This window comes from Ornithodoros turicata, chromosome 7, assembly GCF_037126465.1.
Source record: "Ornithodoros turicata isolate Travis chromosome 7, ASM3712646v1, whole genome shotgun sequence".
NCBI classification, from domain to species: domain Eukaryota; kingdom Metazoa; phylum Arthropoda; class Arachnida; order Ixodida; family Argasidae; genus Ornithodoros; species Ornithodoros turicata.
In genome coordinates this window covers 39,695,808-39,723,738 of record NC_088207.1, presented here as the reverse complement: position 1 = coordinate 39,723,738, position 27,931 = coordinate 39,695,808, and the positions used below count along the sequence as shown (strand labels likewise).

At 47.3% G+C, this 27,931-nt stretch overlaps 1 protein-coding gene across 1 annotated transcript; it reads left to right on the top strand.

The window, feature by feature from the left end:
• Nucleotides 1–296: 296 nt before the first annotated feature.
• LOC135401084 (hydroxylysine kinase-like) lies at nucleotides 297–18,922 on the top strand. Its single transcript, XM_064633244.1, has 8 exons — nucleotides 297–799; nucleotides 4,517–4,656; nucleotides 6,768–6,861; nucleotides 6,938–7,054; nucleotides 10,066–10,199; nucleotides 13,824–13,998; nucleotides 15,432–15,688; nucleotides 18,138–18,922. Exons 2-8 carry the CDS (start codon nucleotides 4,525–4,527, stop codon nucleotides 18,357–18,359), a joined length of 1,131 nt encoding a protein of 376 aa, XP_064489314.1. The 5' UTR covers nucleotides 297–799; nucleotides 4,517–4,524; the 3' UTR covers nucleotides 18,360–18,922.
• Nucleotides 18,923–27,931: the final 9,009 nt, after the last annotated feature.

The window sequence follows — 27,931 nt, the reverse complement described above, 5'->3', positions numbered from 1 at the left end:
GATGTCCGCCTGGCCATAGAACTCAACTGCAAAAACAACATTTATGCTGCTCTCATAGTTTTTTTAATAAAAATTCTGGTCAGTCTTACATGACGCACCCTGTATATCGTTCTTGCGCAAGAGCGCGTGGTATCTGCTGCGCGATACGCTGCAACCAAAAAACGAACAAAATATGGAGGGAAGCTTCACTGCCCCTTTAAACGAAAGCGGTCATACACACCGCACTCCTCCCCATCGAGCGTGTAGGATACGGGTCAGCAGCCAGCTGTGGCAACAACTGCAGGTGTTGTCGGCAGGTTTTGGGCTGCAACAAAGTAAATGTGTCTATACAACTATGTTTTTGTTGACAGTGTATGCTTTTAATGTTCCGCTGCGTCGAAATCCCGGCGCCTTGTTTTGCAGTCGTTGCTTATGGACAGATCGGGCGGGAACTTCGTTCTCTACCTCGTTTCGCCTCGTCCTTCCGTTTTCCTTTTCGTTATCGATTGCATCTCCGTGAACGAGGCAGGAACAGATCCATCGTGGCTCCCGCAGCGCCGTACGTCGCTCAGACTTCATGCAGACGACAACATGCATGCGAATAGCAGATCCCGTCATGAAGTTTTTCGCGCTAGAGTCACTAAATATAGGTGACTATTTAGTGACTCTATTTCACGCTGCAGCGTGAGCGGTTCACTCGTGTATCGCGTCCGTGTTCGCTGCCCTTGACAGCAATTGACGGCAGTTTCGCTACGCACTGAAAAGGAGGCACGCCGCTGGAACGGTAGCAACAACAACGGAGTGCATCGGCAAAAAGAATGTAAGTGGCCACAGTTTACTTATTCTGCACTAGCAGCTGACTTCTCGAGCTCATTATCATCGTGGTTTTCCTTAGGGCTGTGCTAATGATCAGTTCAAATCCGAAGCGAATATGACGCATATGCGTACGAAGTTACTTGCTACAGGGGAATGGGAGGAGCCAAAGAGTTCGCAGCATTGGCACTTGAATTTTCTGCATATATAAAAAAGAAAAGCGTACTATTTATGACACATGCCGGGTAAGATGACTCGGAATATATTATAGAGACATATTTGTAGTGTGCTTTGTGTCAGATGGTATAGCGACGATATTTTGGGTTTCGTGCCATGAAACAGCTAGTTTGTCCCTTGCCCAGAAAAGATACCTGCACCGGGGAACACGCACAGATCCTGTAACAATCTGCCTCATTAGACAAAATACCATTTAAAAAATTTTCAGATTAAGACGTCTGATGAAAGTGTGTGTGCCATTTTAGCGGGAAAGGTTTGGATGTGTGCAATTTCCCCCCCCCCCCCCCCACACACACACACAAAAAAAAAAAACTCGCATAAACATGGTTCCGCGCCTTTTAACTCGCCACTCCCAGAGCCACTCCAGGTATTACGAGGAGGAGAAGGTATGATGGCGCGTCACCGATGACGTTACACGGGGAACTCGTTCTGGTTTGCCGGTCAGTGTGGGACAGCGCCTCGTCCCTTTGCCGCCGTAAACCGAATCATGACCGAGCCAGGAGCAATGCTTTTTCAGAACCCCGAACAGCCGAGTAGCAGACTACAGCGGAGTAGCACACGTTTCTCTGGACCAATCAGCAGCGCGGGGTCCCAGGGAGATCACAGGCTGGTACTTCTTTCCACCGCCGTTGCGCACAGTCACTTTTTGTGGCGTACTTTAAATTCAATTTTTGCGATAATTATGACTCTGTGGTGTGAATTACTAAGTGTTGTACGTAACGCCGTTACAAGTAACGCCGATAACGATCGGCGTAATCGTACAAACAGGCGTAATCGATACTTTTTTCGGTATCGGAGTGAGGATCGCGATACTTTTTTAAATCGGTATCGGAAAAGTATTTCCGTTACAAATTCACGGTAACGCGATCGTTACCGATACCAATACTTTTTTAGCGCTCCACCATTTCCTCACCGACCATATTTCACATTCTTATTCTTTGTCACTGGTCCGCCAAGCGCTGGACAAGAAGCCTGTGGAAACGTCTACGTGCTCAGTAACGGGAATTGTACCGAACACATGTTCACTTTGTTTTCGAACCAAGATGCGCTCAACAAAAGAGTTTAGGTCAACGAACAGAGGTCAAGTCTTGGACAGTGCGCTCTGGATTCCACTGCTGAGCTGCCGTGTCGCACTGAGCCACGCTCACATTTGTACTGTGGTGTAGTAACTTCGGATAGGGTTCCTTGGTCATTGGACGCCACGGTATGTGTGGGCCTGAACTAACGTAATTGTCATATCGACCTCTGTAAGCTGCCGGAGACACCGTGGCCTGCTAGGATAGCAGAAAACGACTTTGAGACCAAGCCACCAATAAAAGTCAAGCAAAGTGTCCGAACTACATAATAAATATGATGTCCTTTCACTGCAAAACTGTCTTCTCCCAATTTGCTATTATACAAATGGGGTGTATACGTATGCGAGATGTCTGTTGCATCAACTTCGTATTTTCAACAAAAGTATCGGGCAAAGTATCGCCTTACTATTTTTTAGTAACGGTAGCGGTACTCGTTACTTTAAGAAAGAAGCATCGATATCGGTATTTCGATACTTTTTACTCAAGTAACGAGTATCGGTATCGCGATACTATATTTCGGTAACAGGTACAACACTGGAATTACTTCCCCTGGTGCATCTTACTGGCATACTTAACAGTTTTATAGGAAGAAAACCCGCCGGCCTGAGTTTAGAGGGGGGGGGGGGGGGGGGGGCTGCCCCAATTCCCTCACCTTCTGGGCGCTTCAGTTTCTGAACTACGGGATTTTTCGGTTTGAAGGAGACATTCCATTGGAATTATTCAATTTCATATTGATTCGGAATTCGAATCGAACGTTCAATTATTTGCTTCGGTATTTGAAAAATCCGAATATTCGCATAGCCTTAATTTATGGAACACACGCCGCCCCTATAGGTGAACTCTTTAAAAAGGGGTGTATTTTAACTCTTTTTGGGGAGTAACCCTTGCCACATATATATCACTCCTCTTTTGAGTGTACAATACTCTCAAAAAGGAGTCTTCTCACTCCCTTCAGTGAGTGAGAAGACCTCTTAACTCCCTATTGGGGAGTAATTATACACTTCAAAGGGAGTGATAGAGTGATATCTGTGGCAAGGGTGAACTCCCCAAAAAGGAGTTGAAATACACCCCTTTTTTAGGAGCGTATACCTGGAGCACTGAATAGTGAATGATGCTAATCCAATATGTATTACTAACCTGAGAGAGAAAAAAAAAGGAAAAAACAATGTTTGTGTGAGTCCGCACGGGTGTGGGAAGTGGCTTGCGATGTGGGTACTTTTTAAAAATCTTCTCTTTGTTAAATTCCGGCAAGAGACGTCTACACCAGGTCACTTACTGTTGGGCAGTGATTCCCAAACTACCCTTAAAATCATAATCGACTTTTTTTGATGACGACGATAATAATGATGATGATGATGATTATGGGTGTTTTTATGGCGCATCAGCAACTTGGGCCACATGCGCCTTTTCGTGATGCCACAAGCTCTTCCGTTTCAGTGCGTGAACCGTAATACGCAAAATTAATGCTGAAATTTTATTTGTCACTTAAGTCAGACTAATACCCCTGTCACACGGGCAGTCTTCAATAATCATTGAAACCAATGACCATTGAAAATGCGTGTAGTGACACCAAGTGTGTGACGTGTCAACTTCCCAAAGAGTATTGGAGTCAATGTTCCCCCGACAGGTTGACACGTTACACGCTAGGTGGCGCTACACGCACTTTCAATGACGATTGGTTTCAATGATCATTGAAGACTGCCCGTGTGACAGGGGTGTAAATAAGCTGAGATAGCAACCATCGCAAAAAGTAAAAAAATAACGATAACAGTGAGCTTGTTTGTTAGAGTACAGTTTGTCAAAACGAGGGCCGAGTTTGGACACAGCACCTCTTAGTTCCAGCTCATGGCTTTAGTGTACTCAAGAGCATGTACTTTCCTGCGCCAACCCTGCCGAAAATACGGGTATAGGGACTTCAGCGGAAACTGTTGCTGTCCCTTGTTCAAGTCCCCGAGCCGCTTCGCTACCCCCCGCAGAACCTGCCGCGTCCTCTCTGGGGGTGGCGACCCGCAGTGTGGGAAATACCGCTGTCGGGGTTTACCAGATTTACCGGATACGCAAGCGGAGGCCACATTTTCGTGATTGTGACCGTCTCTTGCAGCAGTATGTATTGCATGACAGAGCTTGGAAGGAGCGTTGAAATTCCACTGGATGTGCGTTCCGCAGGTTCTCATATAGTTTCGGCTGAGGGGAGTGCCAGAATCACGAATGGCGCGCCCGATAAGCTTATCGGACGCCGACGCGACAAGACGAATAAAAGCAAATAAAATGAACGATAAGCTTTCGTGTAGTATACGTGCACTTGTCTGGGGCTAGTTGAGTGTCGGTCTTGCACTAACTGAAACGACGGTAGCCGAAGAGTATAAGCGGTGTGACATTCCACCTCTTCTTTCTTGGCGCTCACGAAACAGCGGTGGCAATGCCAGAAGAGGTGATCAAACCGTGGCTCGACGCTGACAGAGCGAAACAGCTTCTAAGGACACACTTTGGTTTCAATGCCGTTTCTGTTCACGAGCTGGAGAGCTACGACGACCGAAACTTTCACATGCAGGTAAGGTCATATATACTGTTAAACTGTTTGCTTTCTTTTTCTTTCTTTTTCGGGCCGAACGATTTTTCGCGAGCGTCAAAAACTCGCGAATTTAAGTACTCGCGAAGTAGATATACGCTGACGCGAAATCATTGGCTTTTACAGTATTACACGGCCCCCTTCGTATATTCGTCGAGCAGTGGATGTGGGTAGCGATTTGTTGACGACTTTTTGTCTGTCGTTTAAAGGGGCCGCGCTGTTGTGCAAAAATTTCTCCTCGGCGAATGCAAAATGCCGTTACTTTAACACCAACACTAAAGGAACGGGATCCATCAGTTGCGTCGTTCGTGATTTGTAAGCGAAATAAACCACAGTGCTAATATAATAAATGTATGCTTTCCCGCTCCTTTTCAAAACGCACGACAATGTGGAGAGGCCTCTGATTGGTCTCCTCAAGCGATCTCCTGCGATGATTGGACCTATCTTTTGAGGAGACCAATGAGAGCCCCGCCCGCATTCTCTGTCACCTTGAGAAGGAGAGGGAAAAGGTACATTGCGTTTTTCCTATCGATCATAAATAGAGAGCGCCTTTTCGTCGGGAGACGTACAGATGCTGCCTTTCAATGTTCTGAGCACGTATCAGGTCGAATGGGACCCATTAGTGTCCTAATGTTAGTTCCTTTTTTAGCCTGTTTCGCGATTAGTGCCCTTTTTGAAAATAGGCGCCGATAAATGCCTATACGGGTACTTTACTTGCTACTTCGTGTTTATTTCATTGTTTTTGCAGAAAAAAAAGCTCGTAATGGGAGAGGGCACGTATCGCCGCGCTGCATCGCAAAATGCCAGCTGTCTCCCCCTTTTTCGCCTGCATTCCTTGCACCCGGTGCAACTAGGTGCAACACCGTAGCTGCCCTTCCAGTTGTGCTTAGTGGTGACCAAAATTGTACACAAGTTAGTTACAAAGTCTAATTAAGTTACAGTTACATGACTTTAAAAGTAACTAAGTTACAGAAAAAGTCAGTCTCAGTTACACGGTTACTGATGGAATGTCATTCAGTTACTCCTCAAGTACTTCCGGTTACTCATGTTCAATGTGACCCCATGCAAAACTTTGGAACACAGTGCATTAAACGAACCACTTGTTGCAAACAATCTTCTGAAACAGCCCACATACTCCATAAAATTAGTTTTTGGCAGCAGGGCACTTTTAAAGTTCCCATTAGAATCACTTAGTATAACGTTCCGCTCCTTGCCCTGAATCTCGCACTGCTCACAGTACTAGTTACTCGTAAAAAGTACTCAAATTGCAGATGCGCGTTTTACAAAGTAGTTGTGGTTAGACAAAAATTATTTACTTCCAATAACTCAACTACCTGTAAGTCGTTGCTTTACATTTGGTGACGGCCCTTTTGTTCCCGATGACATCCCTCGCTAGCACCCTTGTTCGTATATACAGGGTGCTTCACCTAACGTGATAAAAAATTGTAACTGGCGACGTACGCGCCGGAGGATTGGAAGGCTTTGGCCAGTTTTTAATTGAGGGAAATTTGTTTTTTCAGTTGAATTTTTTAAATTGCAAAGTGAACCTCACTTTTTTCTTTTACATAAATATGAAGTCCTCTAGGGATAACCACAAGACCCAACAAAAACTATGCACAGTATTGCAACAGAAATCGTCGAAAAAATCAGTAAAAATTACGCTTTAGCCCCGCCTGCTTGATTGTCGCAAAGAAGCGTATATCGAAGCGAAGAGCGAAGACACTGTATATATTCATAGTGACATGTGACAGAATTTCATGCCAAAGAACTTCGAAACTTGTTTTCTACTGTCTCCATGACAGTAGTGTCTTCTACTTTGAGTGAATTCGGCACGCTCTTCATATTGGTGGGGTAAAAAAGTGGCCTTCACTTGGCAAATTTCCGAGTTGAGTTCGCAAATATCTACATAATTAAACTTACGATACATGACATTCACATCAGGAGGTGGCAAAACCCTAATAGGGACAAATGCCGTTAACCGCATGATTCTAGGTGGCATAGTTTTTTTAAAAATTCAATGACATGTTTTCCGGGACACCCTGTATATTTAAGCGTACGTCTTTCAAGGCTCTTATATAATTGCTTCCCCAAAGCTCGACCCCAGCGATCCATCATTCGAAAGCTATCCAGATGGCTTCACACTGAAAGTTACAAATTGGGTGGAAAGTCAGCAGACCGACTTCTTGGGTAAGAGCTTGTTGCAATAAAGGTCTTAGTGATGCTGAATACTCGGAACAACATGGTATACTTCCCCATTCTGCAGAATCCTTACATGCCTTGATGGAACATGTCTCTGACACCGTGCCAACGCCGCGACCCATAAGGACGACTTCGGCACATATCTTCGCTACTGAAGTCTTCCCCATCGGAAACAAGCTCAGTAAGTTTCAGGAATGTTTCCCAGCTTGAGTTCTGTTTGGTCTATGCACTTCGCGTGTTACTGATGAGGCCTAGCATCCTAACGCCGAATATTGCTCAGAGATAAGGAGCCAAATCCTGTATAAGTTGTAAGACTGACCTCAACACTGAGGCTTCCGCGAGTGGAATATGGATTTATTTCTCAATTGTGAGATTTTTGTATCCTCTACGTATTTTAAAAAGGATGTGCAACCCAAGTTTTTTAAGCCACGCCCGATACCATACGCAACCAGACAAATAGACTGTAGAAGCGGACTTGGAAAGACAAGTCACTAATGGAATGGTGCTCTGCAACCGATGGAAATATCACAGTGAGCGACTCCAATCGCTGTTGTGCCAAAACCGAACGGTACAGTACGTGCTTTCGGCGATTTCAGTGTAACGGTAAACCCGCAACTGTCCACAGTATATCCACTTCCCAGGCCGGAAGAGCTATATACTGGCGACACTAAAGGGTGGACAGTGGACAGCGTCTTTCAAAATTGGATTTATCTGAAGCCTATCTCCAAATGGAGTTGGATGAAGAGGCCAAGAAGGTCCTCGTCATCATCACGTACAGGGGTCTTTTTTCGGTTTACGCGCATGCCTTTTGGCATTGCCTCGGCACCGGCAGTTTTTCAGCGTACTATCGAGCAAGTCATTGCAGGGATTCCCTCAGTGTCCTGCTACTTGGATGACATTATTGTTACGGGCAGGACATATGCTGAACATCTGAACAATCTCCGCAGTGTTTTGAGTCGCCTTCGAGATTTTGGCCTCACGCTGAAACGAGAAAAGTATGCTTTTGTCCAAAGTGGAGTACCTAGGGCACGTGGTCAATGCTAGTGGTTTTCGTCCGTCTCCAAAAAAAGGTGTCTGCCGTTCTCAACATGCCCCCACCGACGAATGTCTCTCAGCTACGTTCCTTTCTGGGTATGGTGCAACATTATGGCAAGTATTTGAAATCACTCTCCGACGATTTTTTTTTTTTTATATCACTGGACGACTTGTTGAAGAAAGAAGCATCTTGGGAGTGGGCCGGTTCATGTGCAGGAGCGTTTGAGAAGGTCAAGGAAATGCTGGTGTCCGCGGACACATTGACACATTTTTACCCTGCAAAGGCCATTTTCTTAGCCGCCGACGCATCATCTAGAGGTCTCGGAGCAGTCATATACCACAAAGTCGATGGCAAAGAAAGGCCAATAGCACGGGCATCGAAAACTCTTACGGATGTTGAACGAAATTACGCCCAGATCGAGAGGGAGGCCCTCGCTATAATTTTTTGGAGTGGAAAGTTCCATCAGTACTTGTGGGGCCCGAAATTTACGTTGTGCACTGATCACAAACCGCTTACTATGACTTTTGGCTCGAAGAAGGGAGTTCCTGTGACATCGGCAAGCCGAATGCAACGTTGGGGGTTGATTCTAATAGTTACACGTTTGCTATAGAGTACGTATCGACGGCCAAGTTTGGAAACGCAGACGGTCTCTCGAGACTTCCGGAAGGCCCAGACAAGTTTTTCGACACAAATATCGAGAAGGACGTGTTTGACGTCTTTGTCACAGATGTGAATGTTGTCCTGGATCATACTTTTCCCACCTTGCCCATCACGGTAGAAGATATTGCTGAGGCTACACGTCAAAACTCTTTGCTGGCCAGGGTGGTCGAAGCCGTTAGTGAGGACTGGCCAACAAACGTCGACGTAGACTTCAAGCCATACCATGTGCGCCGCACGGAGTTGACATTGCACAAAGAGCGCCTGCTTTGGGGACTGCGAACAGTGCGATTCCGCCAAAGTTCCGGAATTCTCCTTTGAGCATCCTATATGAGGGCCACGTAGGTCAGACGAAAATGAAGATGCTAGCCAGGTCTTATCTGTGGTGAGCCTGCCTAGATCAGGACATTGAAGGGCAAGTGAAGTCCTGTGGACCATGTGCTGCTGTAGCGGCACAGGAAGTCCCGGTTCCGCTTCACCAATGGCAACCTGCCAAAAAGCCTTGGACGCGTCTGCACGCTGATTTTGCAGATCTGGACGGGAAGCGTTACCTGATCGTGATCGACGCTTTCAGCAAATGGCCAGAGATATCACATCTAACGAGCGCCAGGGCTGCGCACGCCTCCAGTGCCTTCAGTGAAATGTTTCTCTGAAATGGCTTGTCGGAAGTGTTGGTCAACGATAATGGCCCACCTTTCACCAGCCAGGATTTCAGCCGGTTTCTTCGAGCGAATGGAATCAATCATAGTACTTACTTCGCCCCACCACCTCCAGTCCAACGGGTTGGCAGAGAATTTTGTTGGCACTTTCAAAACGGCTCTTCGCCGCTCTACAGAGGAGGGGAGAAAGGACACTGCTCGCGACATCTTGTTCAAGTATCGGTTAACACCGCACGTCACAACAGGACGCCCGCCCTGCGAAATGTTGAACGGCCGACACTACCGCAACACGTTGGATCTTATCTGTCGTGGTCAGCCGTTAGTTTCTGCGAGAGTCCGTGCGTCATGGGACCGCCAGGGGAGGAACTTTAATGGGAAAACGGGGGACAGGAGTTTTCAGACAAATAAAAAAGTTCGGATGTTGGACCCTTGCGGGAAGGCGCACTGGAGAATCGGTATCATTGCGGCTAAGCAGGTATCAGTCATTTATGTAGTCGAAGATGAGCACCAGCTACGGCATCGGGTGCACATCAAGGGGCGGAACTCGGCGGAGTCTTGAGAGGGCCAGGCAATTGCCGTTGGCGTTTCTAGACTGCGTGAGCTGTTGTTGTTGTTGTTGGCTTTGGCTGCTTTTGGCTATTTGTACACCCTTCATCGTTTTTATTAACTGGCTATATATCACTGGAGCTGTCGAACTAATAACCTTAGCCATGCACAGGTCATAATGCATAGGTCTCTTTTTCCTACCAGATTATGAGTAAATGAGTGCCTAATAAGTATACCATAACGCTGCAGGGAGAGGATTACCACCTGGCGAACTGCTTTGTTTGTGAAACGCAGGTAGCACGAGGAAAGAATGTGCTGTCCGTCTGTTCAGCTTTCTACCAGGAGCTACGCTCTGCGAGAAGGAAGTCTGGCCGTCGACGTGCCAGCAATGGGGATCGTTAATGGGACGTTTACACGTTGCAACGCAGGTGATCTCGCATTTTGTTTGACTAAAAGTGAGAGGATATCACGTTGCTTGTCTCTTAGGTACAGCCGCCGTCATACTTAGCTGCAGCGCACGAGTTAGCACGCCAGTAACTGTGCGGCAGAGTAGATGCTTAGCCACGCGGTTTCCTTGAAGGACGTTAAACAAGATGCCGCGTGCGGAGATTTCTGTGCACAGTAAGGAACCCCTCAGATAGGCGAAATTGATCCAGAGAAAGACCACGTGTGGCGTCGCCCGTGATCACAGTTGTTTCCCGACGGTCGATAAGATAAAACATTAATCAACGGCGGACTAGACCGATCCCTAAGAAATAATAGCATAGTTAATCCAAATAAAGGAAACCGTTCCAACGAGCTAGCGTCCACTCTCTTCTTCTTCTTCTTCTTCCACCACTAGGAACAGTGGCCACCAGCCACACAGGGCGATTGGCCAGGGTTTCGTGCGGAGTAATCTCTAGAGGCTCATGAGACACACGGTGACATGTTAGTAGAAGGAAGCCATAGCAGAGGGGAGGGAGGAAGCGGGAGGTACAAGATGTTTCAGAAGCGGCCGCAGATGGCTCTCTTCTTTGTCCTTTGAGCTTCTCCTCCTTCTCCTCGTCATTCAGCTTTTTCATTTACAACACAGGCACCAGCGCCGCTGAGTATTAGCTACTCGGTTTGAGGCTGCTTTCGAAACAACCTCCGAGACCGCCGAATTCATGAACCAGCCTCGACTCGACGCTCCGCCTCGACTCCAACGAGTGGAGGAAAGCACCGCTCTTCCACTCAAAGAGACCATGCGTTTCATGAACCTGCTTCGGGGATTCCTCCGCCAAGGCGGTCCTCGAGAAACCGTCCTCGAATAAAGCTGTACTCTCGTCCCCAGTCGTCTTTCGGGACCCCTCGAAAATGTTAATTATCGTGCTTAAAACACACTTATGGCATGAAAAATAAATGTAATTCTTTACTTTATTTCGACCAACGTGCACTACAAATACAAACACAAATGGCTGCAAGTGTTTGAAGAAGGGTACAGGTGTTTCGAACAGGGAAACAGACTGATAGGTTTCCTAGTTTTCTGGTCTGGGAATTACAACCACAACGGCGGGACTAGCTTACTGGCATGGTCACCTCGTATCAAATAATATAAAAGATGATGTCACTGCTTGTCACTCTTCTATTATGTTACAAAGTGTGGCGTGAATGACTGTTTGTTAGCGGATTGCTACGTTTACCCAACGCCTTGAGGGTAGCTATAAACAGTCAAACAAACAAAAATATTTTACAACAACATCCCGAGCAAAGAATCTGGGAGACCATTCTTGGGGAGTCACCGCGAGCATGTCGTACGAACTTTTATGGCCCTTATTCGCGCCCTGCATAAACGGTGGAGCATGTCCCACCCAACAAAAGGAATTGGGACTATTGGGACATTTCCCAATTGCCCTAAAAAGGGGGGATAGATGCGACAGAATCCTCGCGACCGTTTGTGGTGCACGCTTTTCCTTCGTCTAAAAAAAAAAGAAGAAGAAAAGTGAAAAGAAAAGAAAGAAGGGAAAGAATAAAGGAAGAGAAAGAAAGCATGAATGAAAGATTCATAGCTGGTGCGGGGGTTGGTCCAGCTTGATACAGTGAAAAGTTTACGGAGAAACAGAAACATTGAGTGGGCAGAGCAGATGTTTATTTTTTAGATGTCCCATAAATGCAAAAGCTTTTTTTTTTTTTTTTTTTTGCACCACTTTTTCCGTGAAAACATCTTCAAACATACCTTCTTTGTGCTGAGTAACACGACAGAAGGAAAATTTTCTACACCTTTTCTTGAAAAGTGTGCTTGCGAGGTGGTGTGCGATTTTTTTCCACAACGCGCACATCGTCGGCACTGACACATTCATAGAGTCTCTCGCGAAAGTCCAAAAGGTCCTAACGCCATAAAATCACATATCGACAGGCAGCTGTAACACAGGAGGTAGCGGCAGCCCACGATTGCACACACTTTCCTCCAGCGGCAGCGTATCCAAAAGGCGTCATACGGTTGTCTTCATGAGGCGGTACCCTATACCATATCCTAGACAGAACACTATCTCCTTCGGACGTCCGAAATAGACCCCAACGTCCATATCCTGGAATGGATGTCAGGTGGACAGCCCTGGGAGCGATGTGGATGGACGTCCCTAGCCGTACATCCGCAGGATATGTCGTAACGGCCGTTTGAACATTAATGCGAATAAGGTCCCTGACGGGATGTTAAATGGAGCATTATCGCAGGAGAGAGAGAAACGGTGCAATGTGTGTCGCGGCGTGAGTTCGACTCTTGATGAAACAACTGTATGGCTCACACCAAAAGCAGTAAGAAACGGAGATGTTACGTCATAGTCAGCTAATGCGCCAAGCAGTTCTTCAGTCCACTGTTACAAGCATACGCAATCGCATTAAACTTAATCACCTCACCCTTTAGTTTGACTCGCAGGCAGACTGGACTCTCGAATTTATGGAAGCTCGCGAGACAAGCAATATATACTATCTGTTTTCGCGTTGAAAGGTATGCCACTGCCTTTCTAAGTGACCTTCATGGTTCTAAGAGCTTGTATATGTACGTCTTTATTTTTTTTAACTTTGCGCTCGTTGTCTGTAGTGGAAATACCGGAAACAAAACAAAAACGAGCAACACAGAAACATGCAATGGCCGAGCCTCAAACGAAATGGCGAAAACAAATGCCTACAGCCCTAGTAAGAATCTGTCCATACGCAGCAACTCAATAAAGCAGTATCAATAATAATGAGAAAATGCAGGGCCCTGAGCACGTGCGCAAAACGTCCGTGCAACGTCCGGGCATCTCCGTATAACTTCCTGTGAGGACAAACGACGGATATTTGTGGGAAGTCCAACCCGTGGCCACTCGGAGATGTGGGGGACGTCCGTCGGAAAAATGTCTGTCTCTGAGGGAGATCCGTATTTCCGGAGAAGGATATCCCCAGGAACACCACGCGGAGTTTTGTTCCGTTTGGGATCAGGAACTCGTGGTCATCAGAAAGCTCAAAGGGAGTTTGATGACCCCATATTGAACGTCGTCGCACAGTGGTAGTGTCGTCAGCACCCAGTTAAAGGCCACCGTGGCACAAAACGCTCGATGAACGCAGCGCAACCTGTCTTCCGCCATGACACCAGCCAAACTCGAGTTGAGGAGCGCTCTCGAGGTAGCGCCAATGCTACCTCGAGATTTTCGAGGAATGCGCGGGGAATTCCTTCACTCGAGGAGCGCTTCGGGTCAAGGTCGATTTATGAAGTGCAAAACCGCCCTGGAGGAGCAGTCGAGTCGAGTTCCGAGTCGAGGCTCGTTCATGAATTCGGCACTCACGTTCGCCACCGGCTCACCACAACACGGGCTGACTCGTTATGGTTAAGTTTGATGGCGGCTGTACATGGAGCAATGCCATTTTTTTTTAAATCTACTCGTGCATGTATTGCATAGATGGGTAGGCGCTGGCGTTCGACGTGGATGGCGCTCAGCGGAGAACTCCGCTTTGAGTTGGTTTTACCGCTCATAAATTCAATTCAAATTCAATAAACTCATAAATTCGCGTCACAGTTCGTAAATTGCCTAAATTTCTCCGTTCTCCTTCTGCAGGGTCTTGATTTTCCGGGTATAAGAGACCGTTGGACGCAGTGGAGCCTCTTGAATGTATGCAAGATAGATCGGCATTTGCACACAGTCGGTCTGAATGATGAAGAGAAGAAATTGGTAGAGGACGTTCTCCTGGCGGTTCAAGATGTCTTAACCAGTGTCCAGCGGCTACCCTCAGGTATGACGAATGGTACTTGGCTTTCATAATATGAAGAAGTTGGAGTGCCACAATACGTGCTAAACAAATGATATTTATTTTATTAGTATAAGAATCAACCTCGAAAGCAGGGTGTCGAACCGCAAAAAATACGGGTTCGATTCGGGTTCACGGTGGTTGTATTTCGTCCCGGTGCAGTTCCGGCTCGGCCACGCCAAAAGTCGAACCGGTTCTACGCTTCCATTTTATATCTCCCATAAAACTGCTTTTATCAGGAAATGCGTGGCTAATAGCTTACTGCTGCTGTCTGCATTGACGTTTTTAACTCCCTTTAGCGAGAGAAAGGATAAATGTATGAACACTTGCAAATAGCGTCCACGCTGATGAAGCGGTGTAGTCCTGCTACTTTTTGTTCCCGAAATCTCTTTTTTCACATGCACACTGCCGGCAAGATCCACTTCAAGGAAGCCTAATAAGAGGGACATCATTTAGACGACGGCACTTGTAGGCACATTGCGTTCGCAGCGTGAATCGACCTGAAATATAAATCACTATGCAAAATATAAATCAGTGAACATTACACGAGCTTTCACAAATTTTTTAAAGAACCCGCGGAACTTGAGTTGCGGGTTCTCCACGTGACCTGAGCTCTGACGTCTCTCTCCGAGCAACAGCGAGCCTCTCCGCCCCACGTTGGAAGACTGCCAGCAGCTGTGGTACAGCTGAGGGGATGGAAGCCGAACTATGGAGCCGATGGATGGAGCCGAAGCTGGATCCACCACTGCCCCCCCCCCCTATGACGCCATATATACTTTTTAAAAACTACATATACATAAATTAATTTTGAATTAGAAATAGTTAACTAATTAATTTTATTATACTTTCGCGTCACATCGAGGAGGAACAATGTTGGGAGAATACAGTGTGAGACACGGAGATTCCAGTGACAAATTCGGTAAGATTCTGAAGATACGCGAGACATTCCGTATTCACACGTGCGACATCCTCACGGAAGATTCTAGTGGAAGAAAAATCTAAAACACTGCTCACGGAGACGAAGTTCCGTCCCTTTGTATGTAACATTCTGGGGTGTGTCGTTCGTGTGCATACACGGATAGTGGCACTTTAAAGAATATTATCGTACTCTGAGGTATACAGGGTGGCTACCTATAAAGGTTTACCGATGGCGGCGCGCCGTACTCACCAATTACTCAATGCAGGTGCAACCTTCCTGTGTTCGCGTGGAACTCTAATTGGAACGTTTCATCGTGGTAAATTTCAAACCGATTCAGCATTGCAATCCAATACAACCAAAGACCTCCAAATCACTATAGGAAAACAATCAAGATGTAAGAAATGTTGGGTAAACTTTTATAGGTAGCTACCCTGTATACAGTGAGCAGGGCGTACAATATGAAGAGGAAAGAAGCGACGGTTAATCTGTCCATCTGTAGGTATCCTCCACGGAGATCTCAACGAGCAAAATATACTGGTTCGCACGGGGAGAGGTGATGAAGACACGGAAGTCTACGCGGTCCTTGACTGGGGCGACGTACAGTGGGGGCCACGGGTATTGGACGTGGCCGTTATGCTTACCTATGTGGTTCTCGCACCGACGGCTTCGAGGCACTGCTACGAGAACGTTGCCCATGCGATGACTGGATATATGCAACACATGGATTTGGACTGTAGCGATCCTTCAATTTTCAAGGTAGATTTTGCGTGTCTCTCGCAACTGCTTTGTAGTGCTTACAGGAGCAATGAGGTAGCTCGAAATTGTGTTTCATTCGTCAAGCTGCCCACCAGGAACCGCCACGCAAAATATTTGCGCTGTGCTGTGTATTGTAATCGCGCAACGAAATGTACAAAGATGCTATGTGAGAAAGCAGTCGCGGCCCATCGGCCCGACCGTCTCGCGTGACGTCGGCAAGTCGCCGTGTTTTTCTTCTTTCTTTCTTTCTTCTCAGCTCACGCGGTGCTCTATACATGCTTGAGCTGCGCCAATATACATCACGAGTCACATGATCGGGCCTTTTGAAATGTTCGCCGAACCGACACCCAGTTGCGTACGATACAAATTGTCATATCGACGACCTGCGCTCTACGTCATTGATTACGTAACGCCACCGCGCAGAGCATGCTGGTGGGCACTATGAGCTTTATCAGCCTATCAGCCAACGCGTTTTTTCCCACTTCTTGCCCACCACAGCAAAATATAACGTCGAACCGGTCTTCTCGTGACGTCACATGTTTGTAAACAGAGGGTCGTCTATAGACCTGCTGTGTCTCTGTTCTAGGTATCTGACGCTTTGTGTGAATTGATGCCTGTTCACACTACTCCCTGTCGAAAAAAACCATACAGCCATCTGTATGAGCAATCATATGAGGCTCGTATATGTGTTTATTGTGTGAGCAATCATATGAGCTCCTATGAGCATGTATGAGCTATATGAGCATGTATGAACTATATGAGCACTCTCTCAAACAGCGTATGAGCTATATGAGCACTCTCATACAGCGTATTCATGTACATGAATGCACAACCGTCTGAACAAACGTGCAACATGGCGTGATTAGGCTAAAATGACAACACGTGATTATAAAATACCGGTTTATTCAGGTACTGGCGCGACATAGGTCCCTCAGAAAGCTTGCCAAATGCTTTTGATGAGCTTTTTCCGTTTCTGTACAGGTACCTTTGATGTCGATAGTTTACCGTTTTATGCATATTTGACGAAGGTATCTGTTGAAAAGAACGAACAAAATTAGAACTGCGCTAAATTTCTGCGCCTACAAGTATTCCAGTTCCCACAACTTATACAGCCGTATGGGTTCATGCTGAAATGAACATGACTGGGGCCTGTTTCTCATCCCAACGCGTAGATCACATCTTCAAAGCATTAAGTTGTATTTAGACAGTCAGAATAACGCACGAGGTCATTTTGCCGATTAAAATTTAACGTAACCTTTCTCTAATGCTGGTGATGTCCAATGAACGCGGTTCTGAAACATCTGAGTATGTTTGCGTTGTGGTTGCAAAACTGAGTGCATGGTACTTGTTCGCTGCAGCAACGGGTTACTGACACAGAGTGTTCGTGGAGTCCCACGCAGAGCGGAGCGAAATACGTCCAGACGGCTCCGAGAAGCAGGGTAGAATAAGCAAGTAAGCGTCCAAGCACTGAGATGGCACTCGCAACGGCTTGGATGAGAATCCAGGAGCCAAAGAGAATGTAGGACACGATCGGAACGGGAAATATGCACCTAAAATTTGAACAGAATCGGACGAAAGGGAATGGAGCTGCGACCGTTACGGCCCGCCGACTGTGACGAGCGTCTCCTGAAAGGCCATCACCAGACGCTGTGGCGCCAGCACTTCTAGGTGAATAATTGGTTAACTAAACGGTCAGCCTTTCTCATACTGCTCATACTGCACATGTCTTTCTCATACTGCTCGAAGTGCAGCTCATACTGCGCATAACGTTGCTCATACTGCTCATTGCTTTTCTCGTATTGCTTATATCTGCGCACATAGCGCGTCGTTGGCCTTGCCGTGCGGTTGATAACATTGCTCATACTGCCCGTAGCGCTGCTCATATTGCTCATTGCCTTTCTCATATTGCTCATTGCCTTTCTCATATTGCTCATTGCCTTTCACATATTGCTCATTTCTTTACACATATTGCTCATTTCTTTACACATACAAAGTTATATGAGTTTTTTCAACAGGGCTGCGTTTTACGCTTGCGTCTAAAGCTTGCGTTTACGTGCTTTTCATCGCAGAACGGGTTCATGTTACCGCTGTCGTGTTCCCCGTTCATATGATTTGCGTTGTAGCGTTACGTTCCTCCAATGAAAGCGCGGCCTTCACCGCACTACCTCATAGGGTGAAAAGGGAAACGCCGCGGATCCCCCGTGAACTCCCCGCTCATACAGTGCGCATGCGCTGTATCCTCGCCTCCTATTAGGCACTTGGCTTAAGGTTGCGGTGCTTGCGTCCAGAAAGTTGAAGTTGACTCAACTCCTTCCGTTCCGCTTGCGGAGTGGAGCGCGGCTGTGTTGCCATGGCGACGATTCGCCGTAGGCGCAAGCGTAAACGTACCAGTCTGAACCAGCCTTTCGCGTGTATCCATACTGAAATTCTTCTTTTCTTTCTGCTGTAGACGCTAATATGCAGCAGACTGTGCCAGTCCTTGGTGCTCGGAAGATACGCCAAACTGCTGAACCCGGATAACGACTACGTGCTCTATAGTCAACGTCGAGGATGGAAAGTTCTCCGGAAGCTATGGAAGACTCCCATTTCTGAGCTAGTGTCCACTTGGAACATTGTTCTCAGGGAGAACGGAGTCAAAGAATTTCTTACGGATTCTACAGAAGCCTCTTGAGTTCTGCCACTCAAACTGCATAGTATCAACTGAGGGAGAAACATACTCCTTTACAGCCATCACCGTCAGACCTAGCTGTTACGCGCGAGCGCGTGTGGTCTCCGCGGCTCTGGGTCTGCGGCACTCTGCGCAGACGCCAGCGCCGCGACACGTTGCAACACAGTCGATGGTGAGCGTGAGTGCGAAGCAGGTCCAGGACTGGGTTAGCTAACCCAGTCCTGGACCTATGGCTCGGGCTTAGTCTCAAACCCAAACGCTCCGCGGCGCTGACGTCTGCGCCACATAGCACAGCCTGCGGTAACACTTCGTCTGCAATAGCACACAAACATTTGCATCGGCTAATCGCACATATTCGTGGCATCAAACACCACTTTCCAAACCACCGCATCCAGAATTCCCGTTCTCTTTGTTTTCAGCGGATTGTGCAATTTATATCACGCGTTTTTACACAGGGAGAACGAGCGTAGACCGTGTATAGATTGTATATAAGACAATTCAGGATATATTTTGGTACCTATAGGCAACTGGATTTGTGTGTGAGTAATAAACATAAGAAACAAATTTCGTCATTTCTGCATCCTGGGGAGTTTCTATACCCTTGCCAGTGCACAAGATAAGCAGTGCTGCGGTATCTTTTAATCAGTCAGGGACCTATTTTGGGGGAAGGGGGATATGAAGGTTTATTTTGGGATTGGTGACTGGGTAATACCTTCATAACGTTATAAATTACCTAATTTGGCATCTCTGCATGTAGACACTCGCTGGGATTCGGAGGGCGGGCTTTTTATTTTTATTTTTTTTAATGTCACGGAAGGGTATATAGACCACCACTAAGGGTATAGGAACTACTACTATACGCAACCCTGGTTCAGTGCTTGCGGGACTCCCTCGAAGCCAAATGATGCAGTGTGTTTGACAAGGGTGTCCTGCTCCAGCGTGCTTCTGTGGCGATAGCCACCATCCATTCCTATACGGCTTTTATGTATCATAAAGCCCCCCTCCCAATCCAGCGTGTTCACCAGATCTTTCCCCAACGGACCTTCATCTGTACCCTAAGATGGAAAACGAACTCTCTATAGTGCCCCCTTTTCCAATGATGACGACTTCATCGACGCCGCTACCCGTTTCTTGGAGGACCAGGCTCTTCTTGGCTCTCTTTGTCGTCGAAAAGTAATAGACCCCTCCCTGTTTGTAAACAAATGACGTCATAGTGTTTGACAGCGCCACCAATTTGGTAGAGTTGAACTACGCTGGAAGCTAGGGGGCGAATAAGGTCGCGCCTAACAGAGCCGTCCTGCGTCCTAACGCCACGGTATTGAGGGGACTACGATGGTCCCTGAAAGAGACGCCACCTTCGGTCCTACTTTTCTTTCAATAGGAGGCAATGAACAAGTGCCCATTCGTGGAACCCAGCCCTCCCCTTCCGATTTGTTTCGGTTTCAGTCTGTCTACCAATGTCATGATGACGTTTCTCGGCTAGAGGTCTATTAGTTCGCTCACCTAGGCCACCTCCTTCTGGGTCGGGCCGAGAACGCATTGGACGCCATTGTACGTGCTACAGCATCTTTATATCAAGTCGGAGTCCCATGTTGCGGTTAGAAAATACGCACTGTCGTTATATGACTTCATAAACTAGAGACTGAGACTGATAAGTGGGGCAGTTGGTGACATTGAAACACATGACAAATATCGGCTCCACCTCAACCATGGGAGAACAACATGGCAGAAGCCGAGAAGAAAGTTATCTCTTGTCCTTTTTATATGTCTTTGCCCAAAGCTCAGGCTTCCTCAGTATGAATTTCACACACCAGCTCGCCTGCGTATACGCTATTTTGCCTGTACAGTGCTGGACAGAAGTTTACGGAACACGCTCCGGCGCATTCCTTCCTGAGAGTGGGATGCTAGCAGCGAATGGGACCGTACGGACTTACAGACATGTGCCTAGGTAAGCCAGTCACCTGTTTGCAAGTCCGTATATGGTACCATTCGCTGCAAATGTGCCACTCTGAGGAAGGAATGCGCAGAGCGTGTTCCGTAAACTTTTGTCCAGCACTATACCAGTACTTAGCTGTAAGTAAGCGTTGTCTCTAGTCCTCGCGTCTCGCGTATTTGTCATGAACCTTCATAAACCTCAGTCGGCGCTCCTCTAGCACTGTTAAAGTACGCTTTAGCAGTGTATTGTATGAACTTTGGCTCCTGCTCTTCCGCCTGCCTTCCAACACCGTCTCGGCTCCACCTCGTCTTCTCTCTGCCCCACTTGTGGTGTGCACGGCGACCTCTGCCACGTCATCCTGGCTTGTGGACAATATTACCACGAGCGTGCCCTAATGGAAGTCTCTATGCAACGTATTGACAAGCGGCCTTTCGACCTCGCGAATATCCTCGGACCGTGGTCGAGCGCTGCCCACCAGATGCAAGGCCTTCGTCTTCTTGCGGAGTACTTGTGCTCCACCGGTCTGATGACGGCTCTCTGGAAGCCTCCATCATCACCCCCTCATCCGTTCCTAATGCGCAATAGGGCATTAGTGTACCGCCTCAGCGGCGGTGAATCGTCCACCTCATCATCATCCAATGTATGTGTGTTTGTGTGTTGGCTCCTGCTAGTACATATGTTTCTAAAAAAATGCGGCCTCGACGCCTGCACCAGCTCCCATGCTTGGACAGGTTAGGATCAACGTTGTTGGTTAGGATATCCGTTTCCACAGCAAAGAGTGGGAGCTTGCACTCCCTATGGGTAATTGTGTTTCGTCTTTAATCTCCTGCGCGGGGGGGGGGGGGGGGAGGGAGCAATGGCAGGATGGCAGGATAGGCTCGCCGTTGTGGGCCACACAGGAGTGGGCGTCATCACGGCTTTAGCCACAAGTTTTTAAATGACCAATTAGCGCGTCCAGTATGCTGCAACGGACACGGGGGATTTCATCGATGCTATTCCTGCCAATCGAGTAACGGTGCTGATCGAGTCACGTAAACGAATAATCGCTCAATTAGCCGAACGACATTTCTGGTCTTCATGCAGAGATCGACCATTCGTCGATAAATTATCGACTTCTGAAACTGTCTTTCGTGCGACACTGAAGACAGAACTCGCGTGCAGCCGGTTTCACTGATACCTCTGCTGAAGCTCAATACTACTTTTGTATATGGATAATTCATGACCGATTCCAGCTCTGAAAACCGAGCAAGTCAATATGCAACCCCATTAGTATGAGTCAGCCTACAGTGTCTGTTTATCACCTTTCGTGCTCTGTCATATTGACTTCCAGCATCACGCAACGAGGTCGTACACTGTGTTGGTAGGTATCTGTTCCATTGGCAAAACTGGCACGGCAGTTAGGACGTTGCCATGCCAACAGGTTTATTTTGATAACTACCCGACTATATGGCTTGAAGATGCGGCCCGTGAAATTGTCGTGCAACGCTTACCTGTGGAATGTCCTAAAATGATCACAGTAGGCGCTCACAATGTGAAAAAATTGCCCTGTGCCCTCTGTCCCAGGTATGTTCTGAGCACTCGTGAGTAGAGCGTGATAACTTGCGCTAATGAGAGACATGATACTATTTGAAGCAACAACGAAAAGGACGTCTGAAGGAATGCGCTTGTGAGCGCTATACCGTGCATGCAGTCTTCGAGGCTACGGTAGGTGGTAGCTTAGGGGCAGTGTATAAGTGCTACGACGTAAGAGAACGACTGTCATATTCTTTCGCACATGTACATTGAAATGGTAATAAGGCCGCATGTCTCGTAACATGGTGCCATAGTACCGATTCACCTGTTCGGCCCAGGAAAAAAAAGTTGGTTTGCTTTTCAGCTGCACATCATTTAATTCGCTTTTCTTTTCCATATCGAAGATGGAGCCCAGAGCACGTGACCCAGTGCCTGCTAATTTTATTTGTCACCTTTTCCTATACTACTTTCTTCCGCAAGACTTGCTTTCTTATCTCTTGCAGGCTTGACCACCTCAATCGCATTTTGCTCCAAAGACCTACTGACGAGCAGAAAATATATTCTAAGCCATGAGACCGGACGCCCCGAAGAACAGCCCTCCCTTATTTTCTCTAACCGAGGGACCTGAACGACGACGTGAAATAGAAGGCGAAGAAGGAGACTCGGATACCAACGATGACGATACTCTACTTACGGACTTCGTGCCCATACTCATGAGCATGAAGGTTCTTGGCATCGCTCTCACACACTGCGAGGAAGTCCCGTTAGACGATGGCAAAATCCGTCCTCGCTCGTGGTCCTTCTCTGCCAGGACAGCATGGCGAACGGCCATACAGTTAGCCATCTTCACCTACGCTGGTTATTTTGCAACGAGACAAATTCAAGCAGCCTCTGACGAAACGTTCAACGTCACTCTGGACATGGTTAGCAATCTGATCACCATTATGTCAGCGCTCGTAATCAACTTCTCAATCTACCGGTCTTCAGCGTCACTGGGATTGATGCTAAGAAAACTCGGCGAAACTCCTCTAGAAGGATTGAAGAGCAAGAAACCAATGTTTAGCTTGGCGACGAAAGTCTTTTTCGTGTCCTTTGGTTCCTGGATAATGCAAGCGTCAACGGTAATCGCCAAGCTGACATGGTGCCACGGAAACACCTCGGCAATTCAACCGGACGGCTTAAGTATTGCGCCTTGCATCGAAGGTAATGATACTACCTGTTCTAGCACGGTGACGGCTGTGAACATCGCAGAACTGACCGTCAGGTACGGACTCCTTCGTAGCACTGTGTGGATAAGTCTCCTCTTCGCCTACTACTCTTGCATGAGTGTGAGGTACAGGTTGAAGGACCTCAACTTGGGATTATTCAAGATACCCGCACGACAAATAACCTGTCAGACGGTACGGGGCGTGCGACAGTCACATAGCAACTTCTGCAGAATGATCAAACTCATAGATGCTTCGTTCAACACAGCATCCGCTTTCTGGTACGTCCACTGTTCCGTCGAAATCCTGGACAGCCTCGATAATTTGATCAGTTTCGTCATTGACGACATTTGGTGCGCACCGTTTAAAGCCGTGTTCGGCGTGAATATGCTTTGTTTGTTGGTGATCATGTTGGCCCTATCGGAGTCGACGCACCGCGTATCGAAGGAGGCGAGGGACACCGTTGTGATCCTGGCACAGAGATCAGCGGAAGTTCCAGCGTATCAACCGGAACTGTACAACCATATGAATGCGATGCTGACGTCCTTTCGAAAGGAATCCGTGAACATCACGAGCTGTAGGATGTGGCCTTGGAACAGAGCGGCTGGACTTCTGGCTCTGCTGTCGACAGTTGCCGGTGTGGTGGCCTTGCTTCTGCATAATGAGCAAAGCAGAAATTACATCAACAACTACTTCAGTATTTAAAAAAAATGTGTAATTATATCGACGAGGAATATGATGAAGTTTGTCTGGGCGGTGATTATGTGCGTCGCAGAACGTTCCAGGATTGACATTGGTAGGTCGTGTTCCGCGAGGAGATCCATGAAGAGGAGAGAGAGAGGATCTGGTTCCCAACGAACATAGCGCTTGTGACTGTTGTCCTCACTTCTCTTATACGTAACTTGAGTGTTCCTTCGGCATCGCAGTAGTGTAGTGGGAAAAGTCAAATATACTGCATCCAGAGTATAGACCACGACACCAACAACAAACTCCATTACTCACGTCAAACGCTACCCAAACTGAAGTCAATATCAGGATCAATCTCGGGAGTTTCCTCGTTGCGATAAAGTTCGGAACCATTATGCCGGCTAGGATACCATCAACTTCCTTCTGACATAAGGGTTGAGAGCAGTGAAGTTAAAGAATAGTTTTAAATAGTTAACCCGGTAGGCTTCCCTGCATATTTATTAACCAAGACAAGGTTCGCCAGAAATGTATGGTTTTAGTAGTTAATAGAGGAATAAATTATCTTTCACTCAATCTATTCCCAATCTGGACGCGAATATTCTGTGGACCGTTACTTGAAAAAAAAAAAAAAAAAAAAAAAAACGTAGCTTTCACAATAACTGAAAGGTATCGGTGGCGGCCAGGCAATGCATGCATGGGTGATGGGTGAGGTAATTTGCAATTCACCAGGTTTCCTGGGTATGGTGTCCTCCGCCGTGAAGCAGGACACAACTAGTCAACGACCGTCCCCTTCTGGACGATAACTTTAGTAGCCTTAGTACATCGTCCACCCACCAGAAGGTTGCCTACCTGGGCAATGCTGACCAGAATTCCAAACACGGAGGGGTGTTGCAAAAAATGAGGGAGGGGGTCATTATTATAGTTACGTCATTACAGCTTAACATGTGATTACCGACATGTTTCTAGAGCTGAAATAGCAAGGGCACCTCCTGAGGCTCCTGTAGGGGCAGAGGTAAAAAGTGAGGGGGTGTAAGGGGGGGAGTGCGGATAAATCACTGCTGCTGCGGCCCAATATGACCGAAACAGCTGTCCAGTGTTGGTATGACGACGTTTGAGTTATGAACGACACTACGTGCCGTCAAAGAGCTACGGATTCTTTTTTCACTAGCATATAGATCGTAAGCGACTAAGCGTTCCACGGAAACCAATATAGGAAGCTGTAAAATGAAACATCTGCAATGTGATATGATCTACAGTGAACCCTCGTTAATATGACCACTGCCGTTCCCGCGGATTTTGGTCATAAAGCGAATTGTCATATTAAGGAGAAACGCGCCCTCCGCGGACCGGACACACCGCTACGCACAACAAAAGCCGACGTAATTAATTTATTTACCCAAAAATCTGTTAACAATGACTACGTCAAACAATTTTCAGTCATTAATTTTTCTAAATGGACAATAGCACCATCAATTGCGGACACGTTATCGACCTTTATCTGCTAAAAATAACAAGCTTTGAGTAACGCCGCTCTTCATTCCGACTGCCAAATCCCTCTTCCGCTTGGCTTCGGCCATCCTTACGTGAAAACAGCAGCACAGTGTAACCTGGTGTGACTTCGGTTGTTCGAAAAGCGATATGAGTATAATCTCGAGGTCAGCGATTTCAGGGGACATCCTCTCTGAGCGAGGTAGAAGATAGGGAGCTGAGGGTCATGTGACACGGTCATAATAGCGGGATGATAATGACTGTGTTTGATCCTGTACTTGTGACAAAAATCTTGGCCATTGTCCGATAAACGGGTCGGATTGTCATATTAACGAGGGGGATTTACGTGCCAGCGGAACGGTTCGCGAGAAAAACAGTCATACAGCGAGTATGTCAGATTAACGGGAGTAATACTAACCAGGGTTCACTGTATTTCAAATCGATTGGAAAACAAAATGGCATTGATGCAGGCAAGCTCGAGGCAGGGGCGGATCCAGACCATCGGTTTGTGTGTGGGTGGGGTGGGCTGGATCTGCCACTGGCTCGAGGACGAAATCCATTGCAGATGAAGCCTGAGCTTGCGCGAACACGGAGGAACACAAGACCGCTTTTTGAGCTGTTTGGTGCTTGTCTTGTGTGTCCTTTCGTGTTCTGCCAAGCTGAGACTCCATCTTATGTTTTGGAAACCGTTATCGTGATCAAATTACGATCTACTAAAACTTTCTATCCTCTTTTCGCTCGTGCAGTCGATATTCGTGGCTACACAGTGAACCTTCGTTTAGAGTTTTTCATTGTTCTATGCTGGAGCATACTGAAAACTTTCTTTCACTTATTAAGGAACTGTAGGAAGGCGCTACTCGTCGGTCAAAGGGAATGGATCACTTGGTAACGTGCAGGCCTTCTGATCCCATGTATGCCATTTCGAAAGCGAGTGGCGTTGCCAGATGCGGCTCCATCTCCGTCCGAAGTGTGATGAATGAACTGAGCATTAGTTAGCCGAAATGATGCTCAAATTGGCTCAATGGACACGAGCGAACCTGAGTATAACGCTCATGCATCGTGAACTGAGCCGTCTGGTGCCATCCCCAGTATACTACTGATGCTGCCCCCCCCCCCTCCCACGTACTTTACATTAGTAATAGACCACCTCTGCCTTACACACCTTACATCACAACCTATACATACACGAGTACATTTTTATTACACTTTGCCTTACTCCCCTCTCAGCTCCTTTCACCTTCACGCAATCTTCATCACATAAGCTCAACTCTCCTCATAACATGTTGTTCACGCTCTTGAGAACCTGCAGATGAGACGGCTAACGAGGATCGGAAGCAACTCCGTGCACGCGAACGTGAGCTCCCAGAGAGCTCAGCCAGAGGCAAGGAAGCCGAGCCGAGAATGAGTGAGCGTGAGTGAGCAAACGGCAAAAGCTGCAGAATCCATCCGGTGAACTGAGCAGTGTGAGCATGAGTGAGCAAGCGGAGAGCTGAGTTCGGAGCCAGTGAGCATGCGAGTGAGGTCGCGAGTGCCGAGCCTGAATACAGGACGATACGAAAAGGGAAAATGTCACCATATGGTAAAGAAGGAGTGAAATGCCCCCTCCATTACTTTACCCCATAACTTCCATGACGGAATAGCAGGCGGATGGTGGTGGTGGTGGTGATGGTGAAAGGGCTTGCCGTTGTCGGCCTCACGTATGTGGGCAACGTCACGACTGACGCCCTGGGGAAATGTGCGTCCTGGGCCGACTTCTAGGGGAACTGTGCCGACATATGTCTGAAAGCGTCTGAGGAAAACCCAGGAAAAACCCCAGACAGCACAGCCGGCACCGGGATTCGAACCCGGGTACCTCGCAGTCTCGAATGGTCAGGCGGAATGGTTCCTTGCTCTATCACGCGAACGCAGCCAATATAAAGCTATCGATCTTGTCCGCGGTGAGGATTGCGCGATGTGTACTTGGCTAGCTCTGGGAGCGACGTTCCAGGCGAAAGGGAGAAAGTTTCGAAGCTGATTCGAACCTGATGCAGGATCCTAACCTATATGGGGGGATACGTTTATTGTGAAGAATAATGAACGCAAACTAGCCTATGGACCGTAAGCTTGCTTGTGTTTACGTGGTTTACCTTTGTTCGTCCAGACTGTTCTTCTACCAACTACAGGGCCCTGCATTCGCTTTTATTCTGGCAAGCTGACACAGACTGTGCTGGACCAAATTACTGCAGAGACCAGCCGATATGGCATCGCTTATTATCAAGGTACGTGACGCCCCAAATAATTTTCGTGAAGGTCCACTTCCTTTGTGTCTTCTGTGATAAGGTTCCACTAGATGTCCTCGGGCTCTGTAATAGAAACCGTGTTCTTTCGTAGTCTAGGAAAGCGAACAAGATGCAGAAAACAATCACGGAGCCGAAACACCATGTGCGAACTGTGCACCCTCTCACACCACTGGCTCTGTCCGCGCACTTTTGACAGAGGCGTCGTCGTCTGCTGCCTCTGGCTATTTGCAACTTACTTTAATATTTATTAGTAACATTCATTCGTCCCTATGCGAACACATATTGGTGAACTGTTCAAACTGCCCATTTAAACAACTTCACGGAGATCGAAAGCGAAACCACGCGTGCGACGGCTGGTAAACAGCCAGAGCGCCAGTGACATCAAGTACCCTTGGCCAATGACCTGCCACCAGAATCTTGCGTCTCTCCATGTGACTTCATACCAGAACCAATGGCAACGAAGCAAAG